The 25,645-nt window shown below is 61.0% G+C and overlaps 1 protein-coding gene and 1 pseudogene across 1 annotated transcript; both read left to right on the top strand.

Moving 5' to 3' along the window:
• The first annotated feature begins 339 nt into the window (after window positions 1-339).
• Window positions 340-25,077, top strand: SCLY (selenocysteine lyase). The gene is made up of 12 exons (XM_054571219.1): window positions 340-496; window positions 5,643-5,755; window positions 7,911-8,011; window positions 12,158-12,338; window positions 15,362-15,489; window positions 15,640-15,804; window positions 16,627-16,733; window positions 20,991-21,027; window positions 22,002-22,085; window positions 22,470-22,572; window positions 23,489-23,564; window positions 24,885-25,077. The coding sequence occupies exons 1-12, from the start codon at window positions 408-410 to the stop codon at window positions 25,054-25,056; spliced, it is 1,356 nt and encodes a 451-aa protein (XP_054427194.1). The 5' UTR covers window positions 340-407; the 3' UTR covers window positions 25,057-25,077.
• On the top strand, window positions 1,048-2,632 carry LOC129068217 (cysteine and histidine-rich domain-containing protein 1-like; annotated as a pseudogene).
• Window positions 25,078-25,645: the final 568 nt, after the last annotated feature.

The raw sequence follows: 25,645 nt of genomic DNA, 5'->3' as shown, positions 1-25,645 counted from the left end.
CGAACCCCGCGTGCCGCGTCCGCCCCCATCCCGTCAACATCGCCCCCGGCCCGGCTGCCGCCTCCTCGCTGACGCCGGCGGACCCGCGCAGGGCGCTGGAGAGTGAAGAGCGGGACAGACTGCGCCACACTGGGTTCCCGCCAGCTCTACGCGACGGGGACCACGCCCCGCCCCGTCCCCCAATCGTCACCTGACCTAGCACAGCCAATCAACACTCCACCCTGTCACAGCCCGGGAGGCTGGCCCGCTGAAGCTCGGGGACTGGCCCGGAGTGCTCAACTCAGCCAATCCGAACGCGCCCCGGGACTCGTGGCCCCCCCCCTCCCACTCAGCGAGGGCGTAGCGGGCAGGACCGGTGTGACAGCGCCTGAGGCCGGAGAGTGGAGCCCGGCCGCGGCGCGACCGAGATGGAGGCCACCGCGGCACCGAGCAGGCACGCCCAGGGATGCGCGGCGAGCCCGCCCAGCGGCCAGGAAGAGAAGAGTCCGCCAGAGAGGTGCGCACTGGGAGGGGAAGGCGAGGGAAGCCGCCGGCCCCCTCCTCCGGGAAGCCCTCCGGGCGCCGCGGCGTCGGGGACACAGCGAAACCATTGGGTCTATTTATAATGATCAAGGCGGGCGGAGCGGCGGCGGGAGCAGCGAACGCACGGAGGCAGAACCCGAAGGCCTCGCCGAGCCCGGGTGCTGGGAAAGCGGGGTCAGGAAGGATGTCTCCGGGCCACGGGCCCGAGCCACTGGGACGGCAGGACGCCGCCTGGGCGGCACTTCCGGTCCCCGCCGCTGCCCCGGCGGGGGCGGGGGCGGGCCAGGGGCGTGGGTACTTGTTTGTGAGTCTTCCCCCCGCCTCCCCCGCCCCTCTTCAGGAAGGTGTTCAAGACTTCTTTTTCCCCTGCAGTCCTCTGCGCCTGAACAGGAGGACGTCGTGTGGGCCTGCAAAACCTGGGTCCAGGGTCGAGCAGCCCCTGCACGAGCCACTCCACCTGGCTGGGACAGAGCCCAGGGCGCTGGGGGGATGTCCCCAGGGAGGCCGAGTGGAGGGGGGTGCAGGATGCCTTTTTGTCTTTTGCTCCTGAAACTAGTAGCGTTTAGCTCGTCCGTCCACTACCGACAGCGCTGTAAGGAAGGGGCAGGTAGTGGAGCAGAGCGGCCTACCAAGCTTTTCCCTGAGAGCTGAGCCGGAAGTGAGGGAGCTGAGCAGCAGGCTGAGAAGCGGCAGTCACTCAGCTGCCACCAGGAGCTTGAGGACCTTTGGGACGTGTACTCACAGGACATGGGAGCAGAGTCAGGACGGGGAGAGTCCTGATGTCAGAGTGGCCCTGGCTGGCCACACTGCCCCAAGCCCCCAAGCCCTGCCCCTCCCAGGTGACTGGGGACAGCTCATAGACAGCACACTGCCTTGAAACATCTGCGGTTTGGCCGTCAGACCGGTGGCTGCGAGGGGGAGCTGTGAACGCACCGACTTGGCGATCCTGTGTTTGGGCCTCACTTGTATCAGTGGGAAGAGAAAGGGCTCCACTGAGCTGCAACCGCGGCCGCAGCCGGCGTTTCCATCCTGGAACCAGACCGGCTCCGTGGACGCTTGCACACCCGCCAGGGGTTCCAGCCTCCCGTAGTGCAGGAAAGGGTCAGTCTTGCTATAGAAGTGATCTTTCTGATTTTTAAGCACCGTAGGCTGTGCGAATGGTAGACATGCTCGTGAAAAGCCACCTGAGCCTGTCAAGCCTGAAGCCAAGACTACTGAGAAGAAAGAACTCTGACTCAAAACCCAAATTTCAGGAGCGCAGTCTTCAAGCCCCGAAACCAGTAGAAGCAAGAAAGAGACCAAGCCCAGGTGAACCACTGACAAATTGGAATTCAAAATACCTGCGTCCCTAAAACAACCACCTCATAAATTTGAACTGTCATCGGGGAATGAAAAAATAAAATAAGAAAGAAGGATGCAGCGATGAAAGTAAGACCTGATGTTAAAGCGGAAGCTGTTTGAAGACGAGTCGGGGTCTGCAGAGTTCAGAAGTCGCACCTCCCTCTGGAGCGCCAGTCACCCACGGAGCGATCAAATCCTGGAGCCGTTGCGGAGGAAAAACCCCTGACTGCAAGGCACGCGGCGCCCAGCGGCCAGGAAGAGCCGAGGGCTGTGCAAGGGGAAGCACGCGGGCTGCAAGGGATGCTGGGAAGAGAGGTGTTCCCTGCGGACAGGGCTGGCGTCGGGCTGGAGGGGAAGTCACCGTTTCAGCATGAGCTAAAAATTCACGTCCAGAACTTCGTCAAGTAGTAGCAAATAGTACGTTGTTAAACACTGTGTTTGAAGGAGAGGAGGCATTTCATCACAATGTGAAATTATGAGGGGTGACTGGTGTAAAGCCAAGTCACGTAACTGCGGCCGCCGCAGAGGCTGGGGTCGCCCTGCACGAAGCCGGACCTGTGTCTGGGCGAGCGTCGAACTGCCCGCAGCCGCCGGGGACGGGGCGGGGGGCAGCCACGGAGAGGAGGGCACACAGACGGCGCTGAGAGGAAATACAGTCCCCCCTATTTCAGAGTTCTCACTGCGGGGTGACGTGGCCGCTCGCTGCTGTGATCTTGTCTTTTGCTGTTATTCCAAATCTGGCATTTCAGGGTCGACAGCAGGTTCTTAAAGGCCAAAGTCAGTTTCTCTTTTTGTGCCTCCATTTTTCTTTTGAGCGGCCTAAGACTGATTATTCATTTCGTCTCACTGATAGAACTGTAGTGTGTCCCATGCTAGAAGAGGCTAGAAAATAGCTCATAGTTACAGTAGCTCGTAGTATATTATGTTAAGCAGAGAAATATCATAATTAGTAAAACAAGGTGGAATGGCAAGTGTTCAGGTTTTTCATGAGTTTGTGTTCCTATAATACTTGAAAATCTTTAGGGAAAGACAAAGTTCTGCAATGTTTTTTTTCACTCTGGACTGTTATTTTCCGTGGGAGGATTAATGCAGGTAGTGTTGGAAGTATTGGTGGGACAAATATTTTTTTTCCCCGTACGATGGCTCTAGTAAGTGCTTAGTTGTCTTTAACTTCCCTCAAAACGACTTTGTTAGATTGTGTTGTGACAGCCGTCATATGTAAAAAAACATTAACATTGGTGAATTTTTGTGTAGCCAGTTTAATACTGAAGGTGAAAGAAAATATGCAACAGTTTCAACAATGTATACTTTATTATTTCAAGAAAGGTAAAAATGCAATGGAAACACACAGAAAAAGATTTGTGCTCTGTAGGGAGAAGGTGCGGGGACTCATCAAACGTGACAAAAGCTTCTTGCTAGAGATTTATGGCTGGACGATGCTCATGGTTGGGTAGACAACTTGAAGTTGATAGCAATCAAATTGGAAAATTAATTGAGAACAATCCACATTATACAACGCAGGAAATAGCCGACCTACTCACAACATCCAAGTCAAGTGTTGAAAATCATTTGCACCAGTTTGGTTATGTTAATCATTTTGATGTTTGGGTTCCACATAAGTTAAGGGGGGAAAACCTTCTTGACCATATTTCTGCTTGCAATTCTCTACTTAAACTTAATGAAAATGTTCTGTTTTTAAAACAAGTTGTGATGGGCGATGACAAGTAGATACTTTACAATAACGTGGAATGGACGAGACCGTGGGGCAAGTGAAGTGAACCGCCACCAACCACGCCAAAGGCTGGTCTTCATCCAAAGAAGGTCATGTGGGATTGGGAGGGGTCCTCTATGATGAGCTCCTTCCAGAAAACCGAACGATTCCAGAAGCACTGCTCCAAGTAGTCCAACTGAAAGCAGCACTCGACGAGAAGCACCCGGAATTCACCAACAGAAACGCAGAATCTTCCCTCAGGATAAGGCCAGACCGCGCATTTCTTTGGTGACCAGGCAAAAACTGTCCCCGCCAGGCTGGGACGTCCCGACTCGCCCGCCGCAGTCACCAGGGGTTGCGCCCTCGGGTTTCCATTTATTTCAGTCTTTACAAAATTCTGTTAATGGGAAAAACTTCCATTTCCTGGAAGACTTCAGCAGGCACCTGGAACAGTTCTTTGCTCAAAAAGATAAGAAGTTTTGGGAGGATGGCGAAGGTGCCTGGAAGATGGCGGAAGGTGCTGGAACAAACGGTGACTCCTCGTTCAATAGAGTGTATTGGTGAAAATGAAAAATGTGTCTTTTATTTTGTTACTCAAAAACACAAACTTTTTGGCCAAGTCACAGTTGGAGAGGAACACATGCATTGAGTAACAAGTTAGAATTCATTTGCAACTAATTGAAATAAAAAATTGTATCAGAATCTATATTACTTGCCCAGCAGTATCATTTAAGAGAATAGGAAAGATTATAAATAAGAACATCAATTTGGTTAAAATTCACCATTTTATAAGACTAAGCAATAATGTTAAATATCTCTTTCCTGATCATTTATAAGGTCTTGGTATAGGGCTTTGACTAAATTGTATCTGAATTATAGCCTACACCCTCTTAAAAGTTTTAATTACATATAAAGAGAAACTAAATGTATATCTGGCTTCTGTAGTGGTAAAGTATGTCTATAAAATTGTAGATCAAAAGGCTGTGGAAACAGAGCTTTGCTTTATCACAGCTATTACACGTTAAATAAAATAGCTTAATTGTTTTATAGGTTCTTCTCAGGCTTTCATGAGCAGCTTGGCAATTCTAGGTAATATAATGTTGGTTATATATTGCACTTTATTAACTAGTATCACAGAGTTAAACTGTTGGTGCTACTTGAACCTGTTGAAGGATGGGTTACTTTTTGAAGTGGTGCGGAGCTCACGGAGAAAGTGAAAAACACTGTGAAGGCCAAGACTCTAGCCGAATTCAATAAGTTTTGGCATGAATTACGATTACATAGATCAAAATGATTATCTCCTAAAAAAACAACAATACACAGCTATGTTTTCAGAACCACGGTGTAATTGTGTTTGAATTTCCGTGTGGACAGGTTTAAACACTGTTGTTGGTTTAGAAGTCGGGTGGGATAATTTACGTCACAGGCAGGATCGCCTCCCACGTGCAGCTGCGAAAGTTCCAAGGGGTTTGATATGGGCCAAAGGGGCACAGGAAAGGTCGCCCACGGGGTCGTGCACAGGAGGGGCATTTTCTGGGACATTAACTTTGTCGTCTCATAAACCAAGCCCTGCTGCGCGCGGCTCCGTGCTGGCGACGGGGCAGCGACGGGAGGGGACCGGAGAGCCCTTGGGGCCAGCGCTTGTCGCCTGCGGTGGATGCAGACCGTCACCGAGGGGCAGGCCCGGGTCGCTGGTGTGGGGGGCGGGGGAGGACGGGGTGGGTGGCTGCGCGGACCCTCGCCGGAAGGCCGAGGTAGAGCACAGGCCAAATAAAAATAAAATAAAGAGGGGGGCGTGGTCACCCTCGGCGAGGAATCCCAGAAGTTCCCAAGGGCAGGAGCGGCAGGCCTGGCCCGGGAGCGCAGAGGCTGGGAGCGCGGAGGAGCGGGGGCCGGGCCCCCGCCGCCCCGCCGCCTGCGCAGGGCACCGGCGAGGCCACCGGGCGAACCGGGAGGCAGAGCCCGCGGCAGGCGCTCCCTGGGCGGCGGGCCGGGCCGTGGCGACGGGTCCGCGGAGCGGCGCGCCTGGCGCGCAGCGTCCTCACCCCTCTGCTTCTCGGCCCCTCAGGAGCGTCTACATGGACTACAACGCCACCACGCCGCTGGAGCCCGCGGTGGTGCAGGCCGTGACCGAGGCCATGCGGGAAGCCTGGGGGAACCCCAGCAGCCCCCACCCGGCAGGTAAGTGCAGGGGGCGGCGGGCGGGGGCGCGGGGAAGAGGGCACCGCGGGGCGCTGGGCGGTGGGGGGCGGTGCTTGGGTCTGGATGGCCTGTGTGAACGGCGAGGCTTTCGCTCTCCTTCGTGGCAGCTGTTTTCCGGGAAGCCCAGCTTGGTATGGGGAGCCTTGTTGATACCACAACCTAATCTTTAACATGCGCTCCTGTCTCCCTCCCTCAGGCGAATAAGAGGTCTTATAGGAGTTATTTGTAATAACTGCACCCATTAAAACGCTTTCGCATAGCTGTCTCAGTTGATCCTTACAAAATTTGCAAACTAGATCTTTTACATCATTGGGATAAAAAAGAATCCTAGTCTTTTTTTAAAACAAAATTACTTCCAAATTCTTTAATTAGAAACACTCGTATTTCTCATGCATTCTTGTTTTATGCAGAGCAGCGATTCCGCGCCTTTCTCCTCTCTGGGCACGCCGTCTGATTACTGCGATTCTGCGGCGCACCACAAAGAATGTATTACAGCTTTTGCCGATCTGAGAAAAATTATAGGTTTAATTTTGATTGATTTACTGGAAACATTATAATAATAGTAATTACCCTTTTTGTCATAAAGTGACCTAAAAAAATCAGGTGCCTATGCTTGTATATGAGGATTTTTTTGGACCAAGAATTAACCAATCAGACGCAATCTTATTATGCAACGTGACCAATAAGATCGCGCATGCGATTAATTAATTGCAATAAAAAGCAATTAATATGAAGAAGTTTACAAATAACCCTCAGGGAGAAATAATATTTTTGTACCTTGCGAGGTCTTGTTTCCACAAACGAAGAGCCATTACTAACAAATGCATTGCAGCTCACTTTTTGTTGATACTCAGAAAATCAAAAAGCGGGGGGGCTAGAACGTCACCTTTATGAGAGAATGATTCAACTACTTTCACTTTCATTGTTATGACTTAATCACAATTCCTCTGGGGACAGGTATGGAAGGACCGCGGTCAGGACGTGGTCCAGCTCGCTCCCCCTCAGCGCTGCTCCCCCACCGGACTGGCGCCTTCCGCCCCGGCTCCGGGCTGTTCCCTGCATCGCCCCCGCCCCGCCCCGCCCGCTCCGGAGCCGGCCGTGCGTCTCCCCGCCTGGGCGCCCACGCGCCCCCGGACCCAGGCCCGCTCGGCGACACAGCGCCCGCTCTCCGCGAGCACCTGTGAGCACCTGCGCGGCTGTGCACGGGGCCCCCCGCGGGCGAGCCCGGCCCCGCCCCCTGCGCCCCGGCCTGAGCCGTCGGGCCTCCCACCGAGGAGACGGGGCTCCCGCCGGGGAGACGGGGCTCCCGCAGGCCGCAGGCGGCTGTCGGGTGTGCGAGCCGCTCCGCGCCTTCCTGTTACCACGCCGACGTCTTACGTGTGTTTTATTCCACACACAATTATAACGATACATATCATATATAACGGCAGCTGCTCACGTTGTTGGGGTTTTGGGTTTTGTTTTTTGCAAAAACAAGACAGACTAGTTGAAAAAGCCGGCACCGCAGGCGCCGACTGGGACTGCAGGCCGAGAGCGGTCACGGTCACCGGCGCTATCCGAGCGCCCGTCCGGCCGTCTGGGCGCCCCCCTCCCCAGCCCCAGACTGGGCGGCCGCCTGGCCGCAGGCCCCTCCTGGGGAGCGGCGGTGCCCCTGAGGCGGCGACCCCGCGGCGACCCGGGGCCGGCAGCGTGAGGCAAGGCGCCGGGCCCTGCGTGGAGGACGCACCGAGAGCCCCGGCTTTGCTTCTGTTGTTCTGCGGTGTGACCGCACGCCCGTCGCCCCGCCCTTCCGTCCCGCACCGCGCCACCCCCCCCCCCACCCCGGCCCCGCCTGGGCCCCGCGCCCCGCGCCCGTCGTGCTGAGCGGGAGGCCGCAGCCTCCGCCCCCGCCTGCTCGGCCGGGTCTCTAGGGCTCCCGGGCACCCGCGGACCTGTGCCCGCCTCAGGGGCCGCCCCCGAGGAGCTAAGGCCCCCTCCACCGCCCCCGCTGCCCTGCGCCGGGCCAGCCCCGAGTGGTAGCGCGTTACCATGTCCACGCACGCGGGTCGCTCGCCCCTGCGTCCTGGTCATTCCTCAAACGCGTCGATTCACTGGGTGCAGCATCGTTAACGAACCTCCATTCTGGTCCCTCAAGGCAGGAAGGCCAAGGACGTCATCAACGCAGCCCGGGAGAGCGTCGCCAAGATGATCGGCGCGAGCGTGCAGGACATCGTCTTCACCTCCGGCGGCACCGAGGTACGGTCTCCCCGCCTCGCCAGCTCCGAGCTGCGGGCGTTAGTGCAAAGAGAAGGCGGCTCCTTGTTGGCGGTTTCGTTTTTGTGTTTTAAGAGAGAGTAACCTTGGATGTTGCTGTTTTATCAATCAGCTTGATATGATTAGCAGTATTCATCCTGCTGGTGAACTCCAGGCGCCTGACGGCATTAGTAATGCACCGTGCAAATGAACTCCAGTAAAGGGTGATCCCCCGACTCTGCCCGCGAATCAGTCCCCGGGAGCCCTGCTAAGTCGCTGGCTGTCCTCCCGGGGGTTGACGCACTGCACCTCTTTGCGCAGGTAGCAGAGGTGCCCAGACAGTGCCAGGGCCTCTGCCCGCAGCTCCGGGAGGGAGACGGCAGCCACCGGGCTCTGGGAAGGGAGCCGAGGCCCGGCCGCCCCTCGCGTCGGTCCCCCCAAATATCCGGACAGATCCACAGCTTCGTTACTTCGGTTCATAGGAGAATTTAACAAAGTTATGACACAGAAAAATCCATTGTATTTTCATATACCAGCAGCACCATGGGTGTTTACCAGCACACAAATAATGTCAAATATTTAGGAAGTAAATCTAGTGAGAAAGGACCTGGAAGACCCTCCCCCACCAGGAAAGTAACAGAATATTACTGAGAGCCTTCAGACAAGGTCTAAATAAAGGGGGCAAAATACCATGTCCACAGATTGAAAGGCTCAGTGGCATAAATACATCAGTTCCTTCCAAGTTGCTCTGTGGATTCAATGCAGCCTCCATTAAAATGAAAATTCTGACGCTTTTTTCGGTAGAATCTCAACCTAAGTCATATGGAAACACAAAAGCCAAGGCTGTCAGGCCTTCCTGAAGGCAAAGGACATGGGGAAGTGGCTCGCTCTGCCCACCAGCGCGCCGTTAGGCAAGCTGCCACCGGGGAGGACCCGACACAGCCAAGCACGGGCGCGGGCTCCTCCTGCGACCGTGGCGGCCACGCACGCCGGCGCGCTCGCTCGGGACAGTCCTGGATAGGCCCGTCGTGCTGGCCTGGCTGTGCCCCCACACTTTCCTGGCTCAGATGGCAGGGCGCGTGATCACCGGGGGTGACCGAGGTGGCAGCGGGAAGGAAGAGCGGCCTTGAGCGAGTGCGGCTGGGGGCTGCGCGTTCACAGAGAACAAGAAATTGCATTTCTGCGTCACAACATGCCAAGCTCCCCGCTCTCAGAAAAGCTCCAGTGTAACAAAGACCTAATCATGAGAAGTAAAATTTATCAAGCTTTTAGGTAATAAGTAAAAATGTTTTTAATTTTTAATTTATTGATTTATTTGAGAGAGACATGGAGTTGTTGTTCCACTCATTCATGCATTCATGGAGTGCTTCTTACAGCCTTGGAGTATCGGGATCTTGAGAGTCATGGGTTTCTTAACTATAAGAAACATTAACTGCCCTGGCTGGTGCGGCTCTGTGGATTGAGTGCTGGCCTGCGAACCAAAGGGTTGCTGGTTCGATTCCCAGTCAGGACACACGCCCGGGTTTTAGGCCTGGTCCCCAGTAGGGGGCATGCGAGAGGCAACCACACATTGATGTTTCTCTCCCTCTCTTTCTCCCTCCCTTCCCTTCTGTAAAAATAAAATAAATAAAATCTTTAAAAAAAAGAAAAAGAAAGAAAAAGAAAAACAAGAAAAAGCATTAACCATAAGGAAAAGATGAATACATTCTACCACCGGCACAACAACGAAGTAAATTTTAGGTCATCAAAGAACATGGTGACGAGAATAACAAGACAAGCTGGACGCGGGAGGCGGCATTCGCAGCACACGCGTGACGGGACAGCGCTCGGAATCTGCAGGCGACAACCCAGCAGAGATGTGGACGCGGCGCCTGAAAGCGTGTCGCACAGAGAAGCCCCGGTGGCTTCTACAGCGTGAGGTCTCAGCCTCCGAAGGGACCGAGTCCGGGAGTGAACACCACCGAAGCGCACAGCGCGCCCGCCAAGGGCAGCGCCCCCGCGCGGGGAGCAGGGGCAGGGCGGGAGGCCCAGGACACCCGGCCTGGCCTGGTAGGAGGGAGCTGGGAAGGCGCCGTGGACGACGCTGACCCTCTCAGCCAGCAGCCCCACTCGGGGTGCATGTCCCAGACACACGAAACGCGTGGGCACCAGGGACGGCTGAGGACTGTTCGCAGCAGCATTGTTCAGGGCAGCCAGAGCCCGGGACAAGCAGACATCCCTCAAGGTTGACCTCCTGGCACAGGCCTGCAGCGACACCCGCAGCCTTCTGCCACCAGGGGGTGGGGCTCACGGTGCCGAGGGCGAGGGGTCCCTGGAAGGGGAAGGTGGCCCGGCTGAGTAGTGAGAGTGGGGCGCCGCCACCAGGTCCCCAGGCGCTGGGACCGTCACCACAGGACCAGCAGCCCGGTGGCTGTTCTGGTCCCTCCCAGAGCGCCGTACCCTGGGAGCACAGGGTGCACGCAGGGTCCAGGACCTGGCTTGGACAGAGCCCTCAGTCCCCGGCCGCCGGGAGTGCGGCCATGGCAAGGTTTCTCAGGACAGCGGTGAGTGCGAGGCCCTGTGGCGCTGCCGCCGGCTGCCTGCTGCGGAAGTGGCCAGGGGCGGGGCCGGGGCGCCTTCGTCCGGGCACGGTCCCTGGGGTCGCCTCGTACACGGGCATCCCCGGTGACCCACGGGGTGCAGGCCCGGCCCCTGAAGCGGGGTGGCTGGCCCCTCCGGCCACGGAGCTCAGAATCGCCAGGTGGGCCGCTACGTTTTCTGGGGGCCGCGACCTGGGACTGGTAAGGAAGCGTCACCTTTTGGAGAAGCACTTCTGAGTCCTCACCGTTGCCTAACCTGATGCGTCTCAGAGCAGCGGAACCTGTGCGGGCGGCCTCTTCCTTCGCCAGGTGCCCGCTGTTCCCACGTGCTTCTGCTGTGGGCAGGGCCCGCGAGACCCACCGCCTTCCCACGCGCGGACGCCTGGGGCCGCCTCTCCACAGGAAAAGTCTGGTTCGGTTCAGTTCAGCCGCGAAGGCTGGGAAGCGGCGGCCGGGGGCGCGCACCGAGGGGCAGGCGTGGTGAGGCCAGGACGCAGGGTGCAGAGCCGGTGCGGAGCTCGCCCTGGCCACGGAGCTCGGGGCCAGCCACGCCGCCGTCTTGACGGGGACAGTCACTCAGGTGCCACTGTTGTCCTCCTTTGTTAAAATCATGTTAGTATTTCTTGTCCTTTAAGAGAAAAGGTTACTTTTGTTTTAAATAGAAAGGCCCCTCCCGCCCCGCCTCCCTGCATGGTCGTGGCTGCCCCCCTCTCCAGGGGACCAACACCCCGTTAGCCCTGCGCCCTCCACAGGTGGTCTGCGCGGGACATGCAAGCGAGCACGCAGATTCGCGTCGTCTTTCCCTTCCCTTGTACCTTTCCAGGGACTTCTTTGTGTACATAAGCAGACATGCACGGCTGTGCCCTCTTTATACAGCCTGTGGGATGCTGCCCACGACCTTTGCCGCCTTTTCCGCTTGGCCAGCGTGCGGAGCTTTTGCACCGGCCACAGGGCGCCGCTCGGGGTCTCCACGTCTGCGCGCCTTCCGCTGAACTGCATCACATCGCTCGTCTAAGTCCCGTTACTGGCGCCCGGGAAGGGCTTCCCGAGGCACCGCCACTGCAGACGGCACCGCCACCAACCGCCCTCACGGCCACCGCACTGCTTCCCGCCACCAACCGCCCTCACGGCCACCGCACTGCTTCCGTGCGCACTGCCGTGGGGTGCGTCCAAGGCACAGGCTCACCGGGCTCGCGCCGGGGACACCCCAGGGCCTGGACGGCGGTGCCAGGCGACGCCCCCCAGCTGTGGAGCTGGGCAAGGCCAGCTTTTCTGGCAGATTTATAAAGTGTAAACCGGCGTAAGTGGCGTATGCACGCATAATTACGCAAAGCAGGCGTAATTGACCAGAAATGGGTTCTGTCGCTTTTGCAAGTCCAGAAACCCCCAGTCTTGGCAGCGAGGCCTTTGTAGTCAGCCTGGGAAGCTGGCCCTTTTCTCTCTTTTCAGTGTTAGGCTCTGACTGTCCTGGGGGTGGCGGTGGGGTGGGGGTGGGGGTGGGGGTGGGGGGCTGCTCCCACCCCGCTCCCAGGACAGCCTTTGTGCATGGTGTTTTGCTGTATCTCTGCAGTCCAATAACTGGGTGCTCCATTCCGTGGTGACGCATTTCCACAAAACCCATGCCTCCGAGGGGGACGTGGCCAAGCGTCCCGGCCCAGCGGAGGGGGCCATGCCCCACATCGTCACCTGCACTGTGGAACACGACTCCATCCGTCTGCCCCTGGAGCGCATGGTGGAGAGAGGAGAGGCTGGTGAGTGACCCGCCGGGCTGGGCCCCAGCGGGGGCAGCTCCAACAGGCTGGCCTGACTGGCTCGGGGCGGGGGCGGCCCCGGGGGCGCGGGAGGTCATTGCCCTCCTGCGCATGGGCTCCCTGGCTGTTCTCGGGTTCAGGGCACGCAGCTGCCCTCCAGGCTGCCCCAGGGGTGGCAGCAGGGAACGTGGTGAACAGGCCCCGGCTGGTGGGGCTCAGTGGACTGAGCGCCGGCCTGCAAACCAAAGGGTCGCCGGTTCGATTCCCAGTCAGGGCCCAGGCCTGGGGTGTGGGCCGGGTCCCCAGCGGGGGGCATGCAGAGGCAACAGGTCACTGTATCTCTCACACATTGATGCTTCTCTCCCTCTCTTTATCCCTCCCTTCCCATCTCTAAAAATAAAAAAATAAAACTTTTAAAAAAGAAAAGTGACGAGCAGGTGCAGGGCGGTCGTTGGTGTCCCCAAGCGATACTCCAGGTGCTGCGCCCAGTGCGTATTTAAACAGCATGTCTATAAACACTAAATGGCGCTTTGCATTGTTTGATTTTGATCACTCGATCTTGGCTCCCATTTCCTCTCTGAAGAAAACAGACCAAACAGTCGCCGAGTTCAGGTGGCGGGAGCCAGAGGCCCGCAGTGAGGCTGGGGGAGGGTGGCCGGGGCCTTCCCGAGAGGGAAATGGCCAGCAGGGACGGAGGGCCTGCTGCTGTCACGCGGAAGGAGCTGTCCCGCTTTCACTTCTCCTGTGATATGAGGCCTCAGGACGCAGGTGAAGACCACTGACTTTTGAAAACGTAAGAGCCGCCCTGGTTGCGGCTCAGCGGGATGGGCGTCGCCCTGCGAAGCGAGCAACGGTCGCTGGTTCGGTTCCCGGTCAGGGCACGCGCCTGGGTTGTGGTTCCGGCCCGGTCTGGACGCATATGGGATGCAACCGGCCGGTGTTTCGCTCCCACATCAGTGTTCCTCTCCCTCTCCTTCTCCCTCCTTCCCCCTCTCTCTAAAACAAAATAAATAAAATCATTTTTAAAAAAGAATGGAGTGTTGTAAAAAATAAAAGTATGAAAGGAAAGAAAACCTAAGTGCCTTTTCCCCCCAAAGACAGCCAGGCTAACCCTCTCCTGTACATAGGGGGGTAGCCCCCGCATCCCCCGCTTCCCTGCCGAGCCGCCTGCCCGCCCGCCGGCGCCTGGACGCCCTCTGTGCGACGCCAGAAAGGCCTTCCTCCTTCTGGTCTTACCCAAACGCACCAGTTTAATTTTAAGTTCTTTTTTTTTTTTAAAGTCAAGTCTAACCTCTTTATTAAGTTGTTCCTTTTATCCCTGAGACCTTTTACTCACCTTACTTTTGCAGGGAAGGGCAATTAGTATACATTGTTCTTAGCTACTGTTGCCTTTAACCTCCTTTACAATTTTACAAATCTTTACAAAGTATAAAAATGCACATGATGGAAACAATTGTAACATTATAGAAAAGTGTCAAGTACAAAGTGGCCCCCAGTCCCTCCTGCTCAAGACAGCTTGGAGGGGTTTTTTGTTTGTTTTTGTAGAAAGAGAGGGGAAAGGAGGGGGAGAGAGGGAGAGAAACACCAATTGGTTGCCTCTCGTACACCCCCAACTGAGGACCTGGCCTGCACCCCAGGCCTGTGCCCTGACTGGGAACCGAACCAACAACGCTTTGGTTTTCAGGCCAGGGCGCAATCCAGAGCCACATCAGCCAGGGCGCGCGCGTGCGTGTGTGTGTGTGTGTGTGTGTGTGTGTGTGTGTGTAACATTTCACTTTCATTCCAACCTAACACTCAATGCCAGACAAGCATCTTTATTTCAGCGCCGGCATCTGTTTGCTACCTCACGCGCCCCCCGCCCCCCCAAGTGCTTTCGTTAGTGTCACACAGCCGTAGGGTTCAGACTGTCACCCCGTGCGGTTCCGCAGTGTGTGGCACAGCCACCAGCGCGTTCGGTCACAGGACACCTCCTCACCCCAAAAGGAGCCTCGTGCCTTTGAACGATTCCACATTTCCCTCAGCCCTGGGCACCCGCGAATCCGCGCTCTGTCTCCAGAGTCTTCCCCATCCGGGCTTTTTCACGCTAACGGAACCATGTCACGCGTGGCCTTGGGCGATGGGCCTCTCAGCCTGATGCCCTCCGGGTGCGCCCGCGTGGCGGCGGGTGCGGCGCTCGGCTCACTCTGTGGAGGGGCAGCTTCATTCTCTGTGAGTCAGAGTCCCGCTGTCCTCACCCGCTCGCCAGCGGATGGCGCGCGGCGCTCGGAGGCCCCGGCCCCTGGCGTGCGCGCGGGACTGGCCGAGCTGGGTCCGGCCCCGGCTGCGTGGAGCCGTGGCCTCTGTTCCGAAGCCGCTGCGCCCCCACTGGCTCCCACGGGGGCTCCAGCTTCCCCACATCCTCGCCGGTGTCTGCGCCTGCGCCTGCCTGCGCTGCCGCCGCCGGGCGGGTGGGAGGCGGCCGCCCCTTGGCACGGCCTGGCTCCGGCTTTGTCCCGCCGGTTCCTGTTCACCCACTGCCGCGCTCCTTCCGTCCTCTCTCGGGGACTCTGCAGTGTCCCTTGTCCGCGGGTGATTCTCCTTCTTCAGAAATATATCCGTTCTCTCATTTCCGAGGGGCCTTGAGGGGATAGAGGGCGAGTTTGTCTGTTGAACAAAACCCCTCTGTTTAGCCACCTCCACGGCCTTCCTGTGGTTATTAATAGGATCGTGTGTGGAGTGAGTGCGTGCTCAGCGCTGCGTGAGTGCAGGCCAAGGTCAGGGGTCCCTGAGGTCCAGTTCATAGGTCCCCGGGAGGCAGAAAGCAGCGTGAGCCCAGCCCCTGAAGCTTCACTGAGAAAGCGACCAGGGCGGCTGTTCCTGGGAAGGGCGACAACGGGGGTTCAGGGTCCTTCTCGGGGTTTTCTGAACTTTCACAATAAACTGCTTCTCAGTTGCATAAGAAGCTTTGTGAGGCTGCATGTAAGTGAACTGTCGGGAGAGGGCCCTTTGTAGGGCTGACGTGGCGCTTGCGTCTCACGCCTCAGAGGTCACCTTCGTGCCGGTGTCCCCGGCGAGCGGGCGAGTGGAGGCGGACGACGTCCTGGCGGCTGTCCGCCCAGCCACCTGCCTCGTGACCATCATGCTGGCCAACAACGAGACGGGCGTCGTCATGGTGAGTCGCTCGCCCCTCCCCCTCGGCCCGGCCGCCCCGTTACTCAGCTCCGCGACCCCGCGGCCTGGCCTCGGAGGGCCCCCCGAGTTCCTCATTCCGTTCTCACCCGATCCAAGCAGCAGGCTCAACCCTCTCTTGTTCCCGCCTCAGCCCGTCCCCGAAATCAGCCGGCGAGTGAGAGCCCTGAACCGGGCGCGGGCGGCCTGCGGGCGGCCTGCTGCCCTGCTGCACTCGGACGCCGCGCAGGCCCTGGGCAAGAGGCGCGTGGACGTGCAGGACCTGGACGTGGACTTGCTGACCATCGTGGGGCACAAGGTGTGTGCGCCCTGGGGGCCCGCCACACCCTCACTGCTCACCTGTCCCCTCAAGTGCCACCTGAGAGCCGCCCCGGACGCAGCGACGAGCCCTCGCTGCCCCCGGGCTCACAGGAGGGGGGCCAGCGGTCGCGGGGACGCCTGTCACCTGACAGGCGCCCAGCCCACCCAGCGCAGGAGGGGCGCGGCCGGCGGGGCTGTGGCGGCGCAGGGTGGCTGGTGCTGGGTGGGGGGAGGGGAAAGGCACGCGGGCCCTTCGTGGGCCCCCTGTCCCCCCAAGGACGGGGACACTTCCAGGAAGTGTCACTTCCTGCACCTCGGGGCACCGGTGGAGGTGTGGTTGCAGCGACATGTCTAAGGTGGGGGTGGGGAATGGCTTCTCCTGAGCACCCTGCCGAGGCGGCCGCGCAGCCTCCCAGCGGTGACCGCAGCCCATGTGTCTCCGCGCTCCGTGGCTCAGCGTGGGCTCGGCCTGCTCCGGGCGGGGGCGCTACAGGCCCCGCACTGGGGCACTCAGAGCATGTGGTTAACTTCGATGTGAAAACCTGGGCTCACACGAGAAAAGCCCTCGGAGATCTCTAGTTCCAAGTCTGCCCTTTCACAAGTCCGCCCGTGTGATGCACGGGGGCTCTGCTGCCACACAGCCGGGACACGGGCCCACCTGCCGCCTCCCAAAGGCCTGTGACGCCGCGTGTCCCGAGCGGTGCAGCGCACAGCTGTGGGGCCCACCCACTGGGGGAGGGTCTCTGGGTGCCCCTCGCGCTCAGCGCACGCCTGTCCTGGGAAGGCCCAGGCTGAGTAAATGGCTGGCTTGTCCTTTTAGTTCTACGGTCCCAGGATCGGCGCACTTTACGTCCGAGGACTCGGGGAGCGCACCCCACTGTACCCCGTGCTGTTTGGAGGCGGACAGGAGCGGAGTTTCAGGCCGGGGTAAGGCGGGGGTGGCAGGGTGTCTGACCAACTGCCATGCTGCGCATCGAAGGCGGTGGCTTCACTCTGTCCCTCAGAAGCACGGTGTCGCACAGCCTCCCTCGCCGCAGGGTCCACACGGCGGTCACAGAGGGCAGGCCATCTGGAGACGCAGGAACTCTCAGCTTCTTTAAACTGCTGCAAAGCATCGGTCCCCTGTCACTGTGCTCGGCCACCTCCGAGGTGCCGAGGGGTCCCCCTGGCTGGGACGTGCTGCTGTGACCAGGGGGACGAGCGGGGCCACGCACAGACATCGGGCCCCTTCGGGAGGCGTCATCCAGGGCACGAGGGGGCAGCCAGGAACTTGAACAAAGACAACGGTAGACGCCAACGCGGAGCTGACGGGGTTGGAGCTGCCAGCGAAGGCTCTGAGGCAGACGCGGTGGAAGCGGTTCAGTGGGCACCCCAGAAACGGGGGGCAGGGTGTCAGCGGCGACAGGGGGCGGGGGCTCAGAGGGAACTTCAGGCTAAAAGCCACGGTAACCAAGATAAGATCCAGTGGGTGGGCCAAGGGCAGAAGAGGGGTCAGAGGAAGGATCCGTGCACTGAAAGATAGAAGAACACATGGAATTACCCAGCCCAAGCAACAGAACAGAAATAGAGCAGAAAAAACCGAGCGGAGCCCCGGGGCCCCGCGTGCGGGTGGTGGGAGAGGCAGGCGCCGCGCGGAGGGGCCCCGGAAGGAGAGGAGCCGGGGCGGGCGGGCGGGCACTTGAAATAATGGCTGAAAACGTCCCACATTCTCGGGTTTCAGAAGCTGGGCAAACCCCAAACAGGGTGAAGTGCAAGAAATCCATGTCACGACGTAATTAAACACCTGAAAATGAAAGGCAAAGGAAACACCTCGAAATCAGCCAGAGCAAAAATGACAGCTCACCCAGAGGGGGAACTAACGCCAACGACGGGTTTCTCGGCGGAAACCGGAGGGACGGGGCGGTCAGGCCGCCCGCCCCGCGGGCCCAGCCTTCAGGGAGGGCGGGCGTCGGGGCGTCGGGGCGCCGGTGCAGGGGGGCCGGGGCTGCGAAGGACTAAGGGGGAGCCCGTCAACAGGGGGGAGCTGGCGAGAGAGGTGCCTTGGGATCCCGGAAGGAAGGGCGCAGGGAGCGAGCGAAATCGGGGGTGAGGGAGACCGGCGCCCCGCCGCCTCCGGGGCTGACGGAGCGACGCTTGGCCGCTGAGGCAAACACAGCAGCAGGGTCGGGCGTCTGTGGAAGAAACACTTAAGGTCATTGTCAATGGAGGAGGGTAAGGGGGTGTAAAAGGAAGTAAGGGATCCCTTACTTGAACCTCTGAAAAATGTTCAAGTAACCCACGGAAAGAAAGAGAAAACAGCACTGAAGACCGGGGGAAGAGAAAATGGCAGGCTTAGGTTCGCACGTGAGAAAGCGCGTTGAATGTAAGTGGGCTGAACCCAGCCCCTGAAGGGGCGATGGGCAGGCCCCGTGCCCTCTGTGGGGGACTGGCTTCCGGCGGAGAGGCGGGGAGGTGAAGAATTAAGAAACACGCGGCGTTCGGAGACCGGGCCGAGGAACGCAGCAACGGCCGTATCCTGGTAGATAAAGGGGCCTCCAGAGCAACGACGGTCCCCTGGGGAGGGGGGCACGTTGCCTAACGATGAAGGGCCCACCCGCAAGGAGACGCAGCGTTCCTCGGTGTGGGCGCACCCATCCGCCGAGCGGCAGGGGACGAGACAAAACCTGCAGGACCGGCGGGGAAACAGACGGCTCCACGACTCTGCGGGGGCCAGAGCAGCCAGGCCAAAAACAGCAAGAGCGGGGAAGACCTCGGTGACCCCCTCCAACCAACAGGATCCAGTCACGTGTGTAGCGCCCTGCACCCAGCCCTGAAAACACACGTGCCATTGCGCCCCAGCAGCGCTGAGCTGGGCCACGCCCGCGCTGGGGCCCGTCTCGGGGCCTGGACAGGGCTGAGATGAGACGTCCCTACAGATGCCACACGCATCGAAAGGGCCGTGAGGCAACAAGACCCACAGCCCACTGTCGTCCCTCTTCCGCCTGCTATGAAACTAGCCTTTTAATAGTGCGGTAATGGTTAGGAAATTGGTTTCATGATTTTAAAACCCCCAGAAAAGGACTCTTCGGGTCCGGATGGGTCCGCAGTGACGTCTACGAACTATTTAAAGAAGAACTGACGTCATGCCTAAGCGGTCTGTTCTAGAAAACGGCAGGGGGGATGCTCCCCAGTTGGCCTCGCGATGCCGGCGGCGCCGGACACCGGCCCAGACAAAGGCAGCGATAAACCAACAGTCGGGGAGGGAAATCCGCCGCCAACATCCCTCGCGAGTGCGGGTGTGAAAATCTTCAACAAACTACTAGCAAATACTGCTCAGCACGATATGAAGGTAATTTATATGCCATGAGAAGGTAGGGTTTGTTCCAGGGATTGATTCAAAAATCAGCCAATGGAATCCAGCATATCAAAGAAGGAAAATAACGTGATCATATCATTTGACACAGAAAAAGCATTTAACAAAATTCAGCACCTGTTCGTTAAAAACTCTCACCACAATGTGCCTGGGGGGGACTTCAGCTGGAGCAGAGCACCAAGCCCTGCAGCCTCGGTCACGCCCCACGGAGGCCTGGACGCGTGGCCCCGCGGCCAGCAGCGGGCAGGGACGTCCCCTCTCGCCCGGCGCCCAGCGGTCAGTCCCTAAGGCAGCGAGAGGCAGCGCTGCCCCTGTTTGTAGGTCACGTGACTGTCTATGAGGCGAATCCCAAGGAATATGTGAGAAACCTAGAATTAATGAGCAAGTTCAGCAAGATCACGGGATACAAGACTAACTCACAGAAATCAACTGTAATTTTATACACGGATAATAAACGTGGACAACCCAATTAAAAATACGGTACCATTGACAATCATTTAGAAATACTCAGGTATAAATCTAACAAAACATGTGCAGGACCTGCAGGCTGAAGGCAGCGTGATGCAGGTGAAGGAAATCAAACCCGGCCCCGGCGGGTGCGGCTCCGTGGACTGCGCGCCGGCCGGCGCCCCAAAGGGCCTGCCGTTCGATTCTCAGTCGGGGCGCAGGCCTGGGTTGCGGGCCGGGTCCCCAGTGGGGGACACGTGAGAGGCAACCACATGTCGACGTTTCCCTCTTTCTCTGTCCCTTCCTCCGCCCCCGCTCAACAAATAAATAAATAAAATCTTTAAAAAAAAAAGACCTAGGACCTGGAAGGCTTTTAGCACCAAAAGCCTCCGTGAAAGGAAAAGATGGGTGGAGCGCTGAACTTTATCAAAACTTAAAATTTTGTCTCGCAAAAGACTTTGTTAAGAGGATAAGAAGACAAGGTACGCGTAGGAGAAAATAATTTCAAAGGACAGATCTGTCAAAGGACTAACACCAGAATATACAAACGACTCTCAAAACTCAACTGCAAAAAAATCCCAGACAATTTAGTTAGAAAATGGACAAAAGACGTGAAGAGACATTTGGCCAGAGGGGCTGTGCGGGCAGCAGACAAGCCCGTGAAAGGGGGCGCGGCATCGTCAGGACCAGGAAACGGTGAGGTCCAGCCGCGCCTGTCAGAGTGGCCGCGTGCGGAGCGGTGCCGCCGCCCCGGGCCCGGGAGATGGGGCCGGGGGCCGAGAATGGGCCCCCCACGTGGCTGGCAGGGAGGGGCCGGGCAGCTGCGCTGGCGACAGCCTGGCCGTTTGCTGGAAAACGCAGCAGGCGGCCTGCGCGGGGCCTTCATCGCGGAGAAAGGGAGGCAGGGGTCCACCACAGGCCCGCGCACGCGCGAGCCGCGCCCGGTGCGCCCCGAAGCCCGGTATCGGAGTCCCGCCGTTCTGTGGCGGAGAGCTCCAGGGAACCACAGCCGCGGGGCCACTGCGGGGAAGGAGCCTTTCGGGCCCTCGCCTGGGGACCAAAGAGGCAGCGCCCCGTGGCCACCCAGGACGGTCTCTCCTGGGTGGAGGAGGTCCGGGCGGGGTGGTCACCGAGGACAGCGATGCCTGTGGCCCGTCGGGGGCTGTGTCGGCCGTCCCTGCGCAGGACCAGGGACCTGCCGGGGGGGGGGGTTTGGGGCCTGCGGCTGCCCCTGAGGCGACCCCATGGCACACGTGTAGGAAAGATGTCGCTGTGATTTGGTCTTCACTGTTAAATAACACACGACTCTCGTGGAGACAGGGTTCCTTCCCGAGACCCTTGTCAGTCGCTTTGCACAGACGTAGGCTTGAACCCCTGTCTTGCAGGACAGAGAACACCCCGATGATCGCCGGGCTGGGGAAGGTAAGACTCGGGGGCCTGGGGGTCTGCCTGCCGGGCCCTCTCCTCTCGCGTGGGGGGCGGGGGGCGCCCCGACACCGGGCGATTCTCTGGGACGGCCCCTGAGTGCGGGTCTTTGAACGCAACACGCCCGAGCAGGTCCTGACTGTTCTCCTGGGAGGCCCAGGCCCCCCCTCCTGCCTGGTGTTCCGTCCTGGTCCCTGACGTGTCCCACTGTCTGCTCCGTCGCTCTCCTTCCCCCCGGGGAGCCTCCCGCCGTCCAGGCTCTCCCTTCAGACCTCTGGGAGCTGCCCTCGCCCTCGCCCTCGACCCCACGCCTGCCGCAGCCGCTGGCCTGTCTGGCTCTCGTCCGTTCCCACGGCCGCCGGCGCTTCAGCAGGACGTCCCGTCCTTTGCCGACCCCGGCCAGTCTCTCCCCCTCTCCACGCGGCGCCGGGTGATGGTCCGAGGGCCTCGGCCGCACCCAGGCTCCTGTCCCCGGGTCGCCCACCCTGCCACCGCCTCTCTCACTCCCCCAGGAGCGCACGCCCCCCCCCTCCGCCCGTGGCCTCGCACACGTGCCCGCCCTGCCTGGAACGCTCTTCCCGCCTCTGTGTGCCTCCTCATGCCTCCTGCCCGTGTCCCCTCAGGGCGCCCGCCCAGGGCGCGTGGCACGACCCCCACGTGTCCACCGTCTGCCCGTCTCTGGGACAGGCAGGACATGCTTTCAGGCTGAGATTCCTTCGGGCCTTTTGGGCTGCGGTGTCTGGGGCGTGGAGGTCCCAGGGAGGCCCGATAGGTAACTCCCGAGGGTTGGGTGCCGGTGACGCTCCAAGGGCTCGTCGCAGGCCCTCGCAGGGCGGCCCGCCTGCAGCTGCCAGCGGGCGTGTCCCAGGAAACGGCCGTCTGAGGACACGCCGCTCTGCTGCTTAAAGCCCCCCACTGTTCTTGGCGTCCCACTAACTGGACGCGCTTTCTCGCGCCGTGTCTGTCCCCAGGCCGCTGAGCTGGTGACCGAGACCTGCGAGGCTGACGAGGCCCACATGCGGGGCGTTCGCGACTACCTGGAGGAGAGGCTGTTGGTGAGCGTGGCCGCGCGTGCGCGGGTGCCGGTGGGACGCGGGGGTCGATGGCCTGGGGGAAGGGAGCTGGCGCCCGGGGTGGGGACTCTGGGAGCCCCCAAAGGCAAGAGCGAAGAGTTAAACGACGGGACCTAAGCGAGTCAGAAACCCCCAAAAGGATGCCAGGCCCCCGCGGGCCGTCCTTCCCGGACTCAGGACAAACGGTTCAGGGCCCGGCGTGGAGGGGCGTGCGCGCTCCGAACATCTGCCTGCCGCTGCCTCCGCCTCTGAGGAGAGCGATCTCCCAAGTTGAGGTCGCAGCTTTGTCCCCCACGAAAGCGGGGCCTTCACGCAGTTGGGGGGCGGGGACTTCGCAGCTGCCACTGAGCCTCCTCGGTTTCTCAGGCCGAATTTGGTAAGAAGAAAATCCATCTGAACAGCCAGTTTCCTGGGACGGAGCGGCTCCCCAACACGTGTAACTTCTCCTTCCTGGGACCCCAGCTCCAAGGTGACGACCGTCTCCCTCGGTCTCTCCGTGGGTGGTGGGCATGGGCTGGACTGGGCTGTGGGGCCGCTGGCCGAGGGACCGAGGGGACCAAGGGGATGGGCGGCTCCGAGGGCAGTGCGTCCGGAGGCCTGGGCTCCGTGGCGCTGTCTCTCCCTGGCTCCGCCCGAAGCTGCCAGGGAAGGAGGGGAGACTGGCCTCGCTTCGGGCGGGCTGGCCTTTCCTGCCAGCAGATTCCACAAGGTGGTTCGTGGTGGGGTCGGGGAAGTGGAGGCAGCAACCCTAAAGCCTGGCTGAGGGCAAGCAGAGGCACAAACCCGCGGGCAGAGCGCCGCTGCCTCTTAGAGGAAGAGGCCGGGGCCGGCTTGCCGTCCTGGGTTACGGGACCCGGGCGGCAAGTCTGTGCCATGAGGAGCCGGCATCGGGGCTGCACCAGCGAGGGCCTGGGCTGTGCGCGTGCTCAGCTGGAGGCGCCCGCCGAGCAGCACTCTCCCCGCCTCGTGGGGGCGCTCCGTGCGCCGTGACAGCCATGTGGGTGGGAAGGGAGTCGGGCTGTGGCTGTCATCCCCCCCCCCGCCCCCATCTCTGCCTGTGAAAGGAGGGGGCCTTCCGGCTTCGTGAGACGCCGCCTCCTCGTGTCTACACCTTTAGAAAACAGGTTAAGTCAACCCCTCCCCAGGGGGCAAGTGACTGAGAGGCGGGGGCGGGCGGGGGCGGCTGCACAATTGCCCTGCTGCCCTGCAGCCCAGTCTCTCACCCGCGTGGGGGCGGGGGGCTGGGCCACGGGCCCCAGCAGGTGGCACCAGGTGACAGGAGGGCACAGGCCTCAGACCTGGGAGCCGAGAAGAGGCAGGCGGGCTGGACAGGGGCCTCACCGGGACCCTCCGCCTCAGCGGGGACGTGCGCTCTGTCTCCGCAGGCCGCGCGGTGCTGGCGCAGTGCAGGGTGCTGCAGGCCAGCGTGGGGGCCGCCTGCCACTCGGACCACGGGGACCAGTAAGTGCCCCCCCAGGGCCTGGCAGGGAGCTGGGGGGGAGGGGGGCAGGGCTAGGGCTGGGCCGGGAGGAGAGGGCGGGTGGGGCGGGGTGCTCCCTGTGTCCTCAGGTCCACGCGCTGCCGAGGGCGGTGGCGCAAGCAAGCTTGGCCCTCAGCTGCGGGAGGGGTTATGGGAAGGCAGGCCAGGTCCCCGAGGGAGAGAAGGGGGTCCTGTTCGGCGGCAGTGAGTGCGGGGTGGGCCCAGGTGGGGGCGGAGCTGGGCCAAGCAGCCAGGGCTCCTCATGCGCAGACGCGCAGGCGGGGACAGCGGTGGGCCATCGGGGCAGCCAGCGTCGGCTGGGAGCAGTGAGGCCAGGCCAGCCCGGAGCACGGACACAGCCGCGGGGGCCGCCTTCGCTCGACGGGCGCCCCTGGGACCCTCGGGGCGGGGTCCGGGCAGCCCGTTCTAGGATGAGGAAACTGAGGGAGCGGGGCCAAGCCAGCAGGTGCGCTCTGCAGTCCTAACCGCTGGGGGCGGGGTGGAGGGGCGAGGGGGCCCGGCAGCGCGGCTCAGAGGGGCCCAGGGTCCGGCATGGCCCTGGGAGGGCGGCAGGGCCGGGGCCGGGGGCCCGCGGGGCCCCTGGAGTGGACGTGAGGGCCCCCGCCCGGGGAGGGCGGGGCCGAGCACTGTGGGCGGCCAGTGCCCAGCCTGGACCGCCCGCGGCTGTGACGGGGCGGCTGCAGCGCCCGCGGCTCGGACGCCCGGGGGCCGGAGGTGGGGCCGGAGGTGAGGGAGCCGCCTGTCACCCGGCCCCATGGGGGGGCACGCGTGGGCCTGGGGGGATTCCAGCACCGCGTCTGCCGAGGCCTGTGGGCGACCTGCGAAGGCGGACCTGGGACGCTGCCTGGGGGCTGGAGGACCCCAGAGAGACTCACAGCCTAGTGACAGGGCCGCCTCCATCTAGAGACGCGTGCTCGACCTGTAGGCTGGACACTGGGCGCTGGGGAAAACCCAAAGCAGAGGGGCAGCCCACAGCCACAGACGCTGTGCATGCGTGTGCGTGTGCGTGTGCACGTGTGCGTCTATCTCCTCCAAGACCTGGAAACCCCTGTGTCTCAGGGCTGGCCTTGCCGACGCAGCGGCTGGGGTCTGTCCACGCCCGGGGGCGGAGGGCCTGTCCCGGGGGAGCCACGGGCGCGGAGGAGCAGGGGGCTTTCGAGCTGCACCTGCAATACAGCGTGTCCGCCGGGGGCGGGGGGGAAGCGCGCCAAGAGCCGAAGGGCCGCGTCCCCTCCCTGTCCTCCCCACGTGACGCTGACGCTGGCCTCTTGCCCCTGCAGGCCGTCCCCGGTGCTGCTGAGCTGCGGCATCCCCTTCGACGTGGCGAGGAACGCGCTCCGGCTCAGCGTGGGCCGCCACACCTCGCGGGCCGAGGTGGACCTGGCGGTGCAGGACCTGAGGCAGGCTGTGGCCCGGCTGGGGGGCCTGGACGGCCCCGCGTCCGGTGTCTGAGGGGGTGCCGGGCTCCCGGCTGCCCCGCGGGCCGTCGCCGTCGCTGCTGCCCTGCGGTGCCGTCCGAGTGGCTGCGCCCGGGCCGTGACCGCGCTCCCCTCCGGGCAGTGAGCCTGTCGTGCACGGTCCTTTGTGGAAGGCGGCATTTTTATCCGGAAGACAGAGCCCCGGTCTTTATAACCGATGGTCAGTCGCTGTGACGAAAACCAGAGGCCTGGCCTCCGCTGTGATCGCGGCCCCCTCCCCGGGGACAGCTCTCCCAGGCCCTGGTCAGGCCCTTTCCAGGTGCCCCGCCTCCCGGCCCCTCCATCACTCAGGACCCCGGCTGTCGGCTGGGCTGCATCCCCCGCCCCCCCAGGGCCGCCAGACGCCTCCGTCTGCCTTTCCCTCTGGCCCTCGACTCAGGGTCGCGGCCCACAGAGCCGAGCCGCGGGGCCGCCGGGCGGAGCTGGGGCCAGCTCGGCGCCGCCCGACCCTCACCTGGATCTCACCTGCAGGGCACTGCCGTCTCCACGGCGCTGGGTGGCCTTCTGACACGCAGCAAGTGGCGTGTCTCACAGAGAGTGTGCGTGGGAGCACCTCCTTCGTT

The sequence above is a fragment of the Pteronotus mesoamericanus genome, unplaced genomic scaffold (genome assembly GCF_021234165.1).
Source record: "Pteronotus mesoamericanus isolate MK-2021 breed Mesoamerican mustached bat unplaced genomic scaffold, CSHL_Meso_final contig_1018, whole genome shotgun sequence".
Classification (NCBI taxonomy): domain Eukaryota; kingdom Metazoa; phylum Chordata; class Mammalia; order Chiroptera; family Mormoopidae; genus Pteronotus; species Pteronotus mesoamericanus.
The sequence above is the reverse complement of the archived record's forward strand: the minus strand, read 5'-3'. Positions and strand labels throughout refer to the sequence as shown.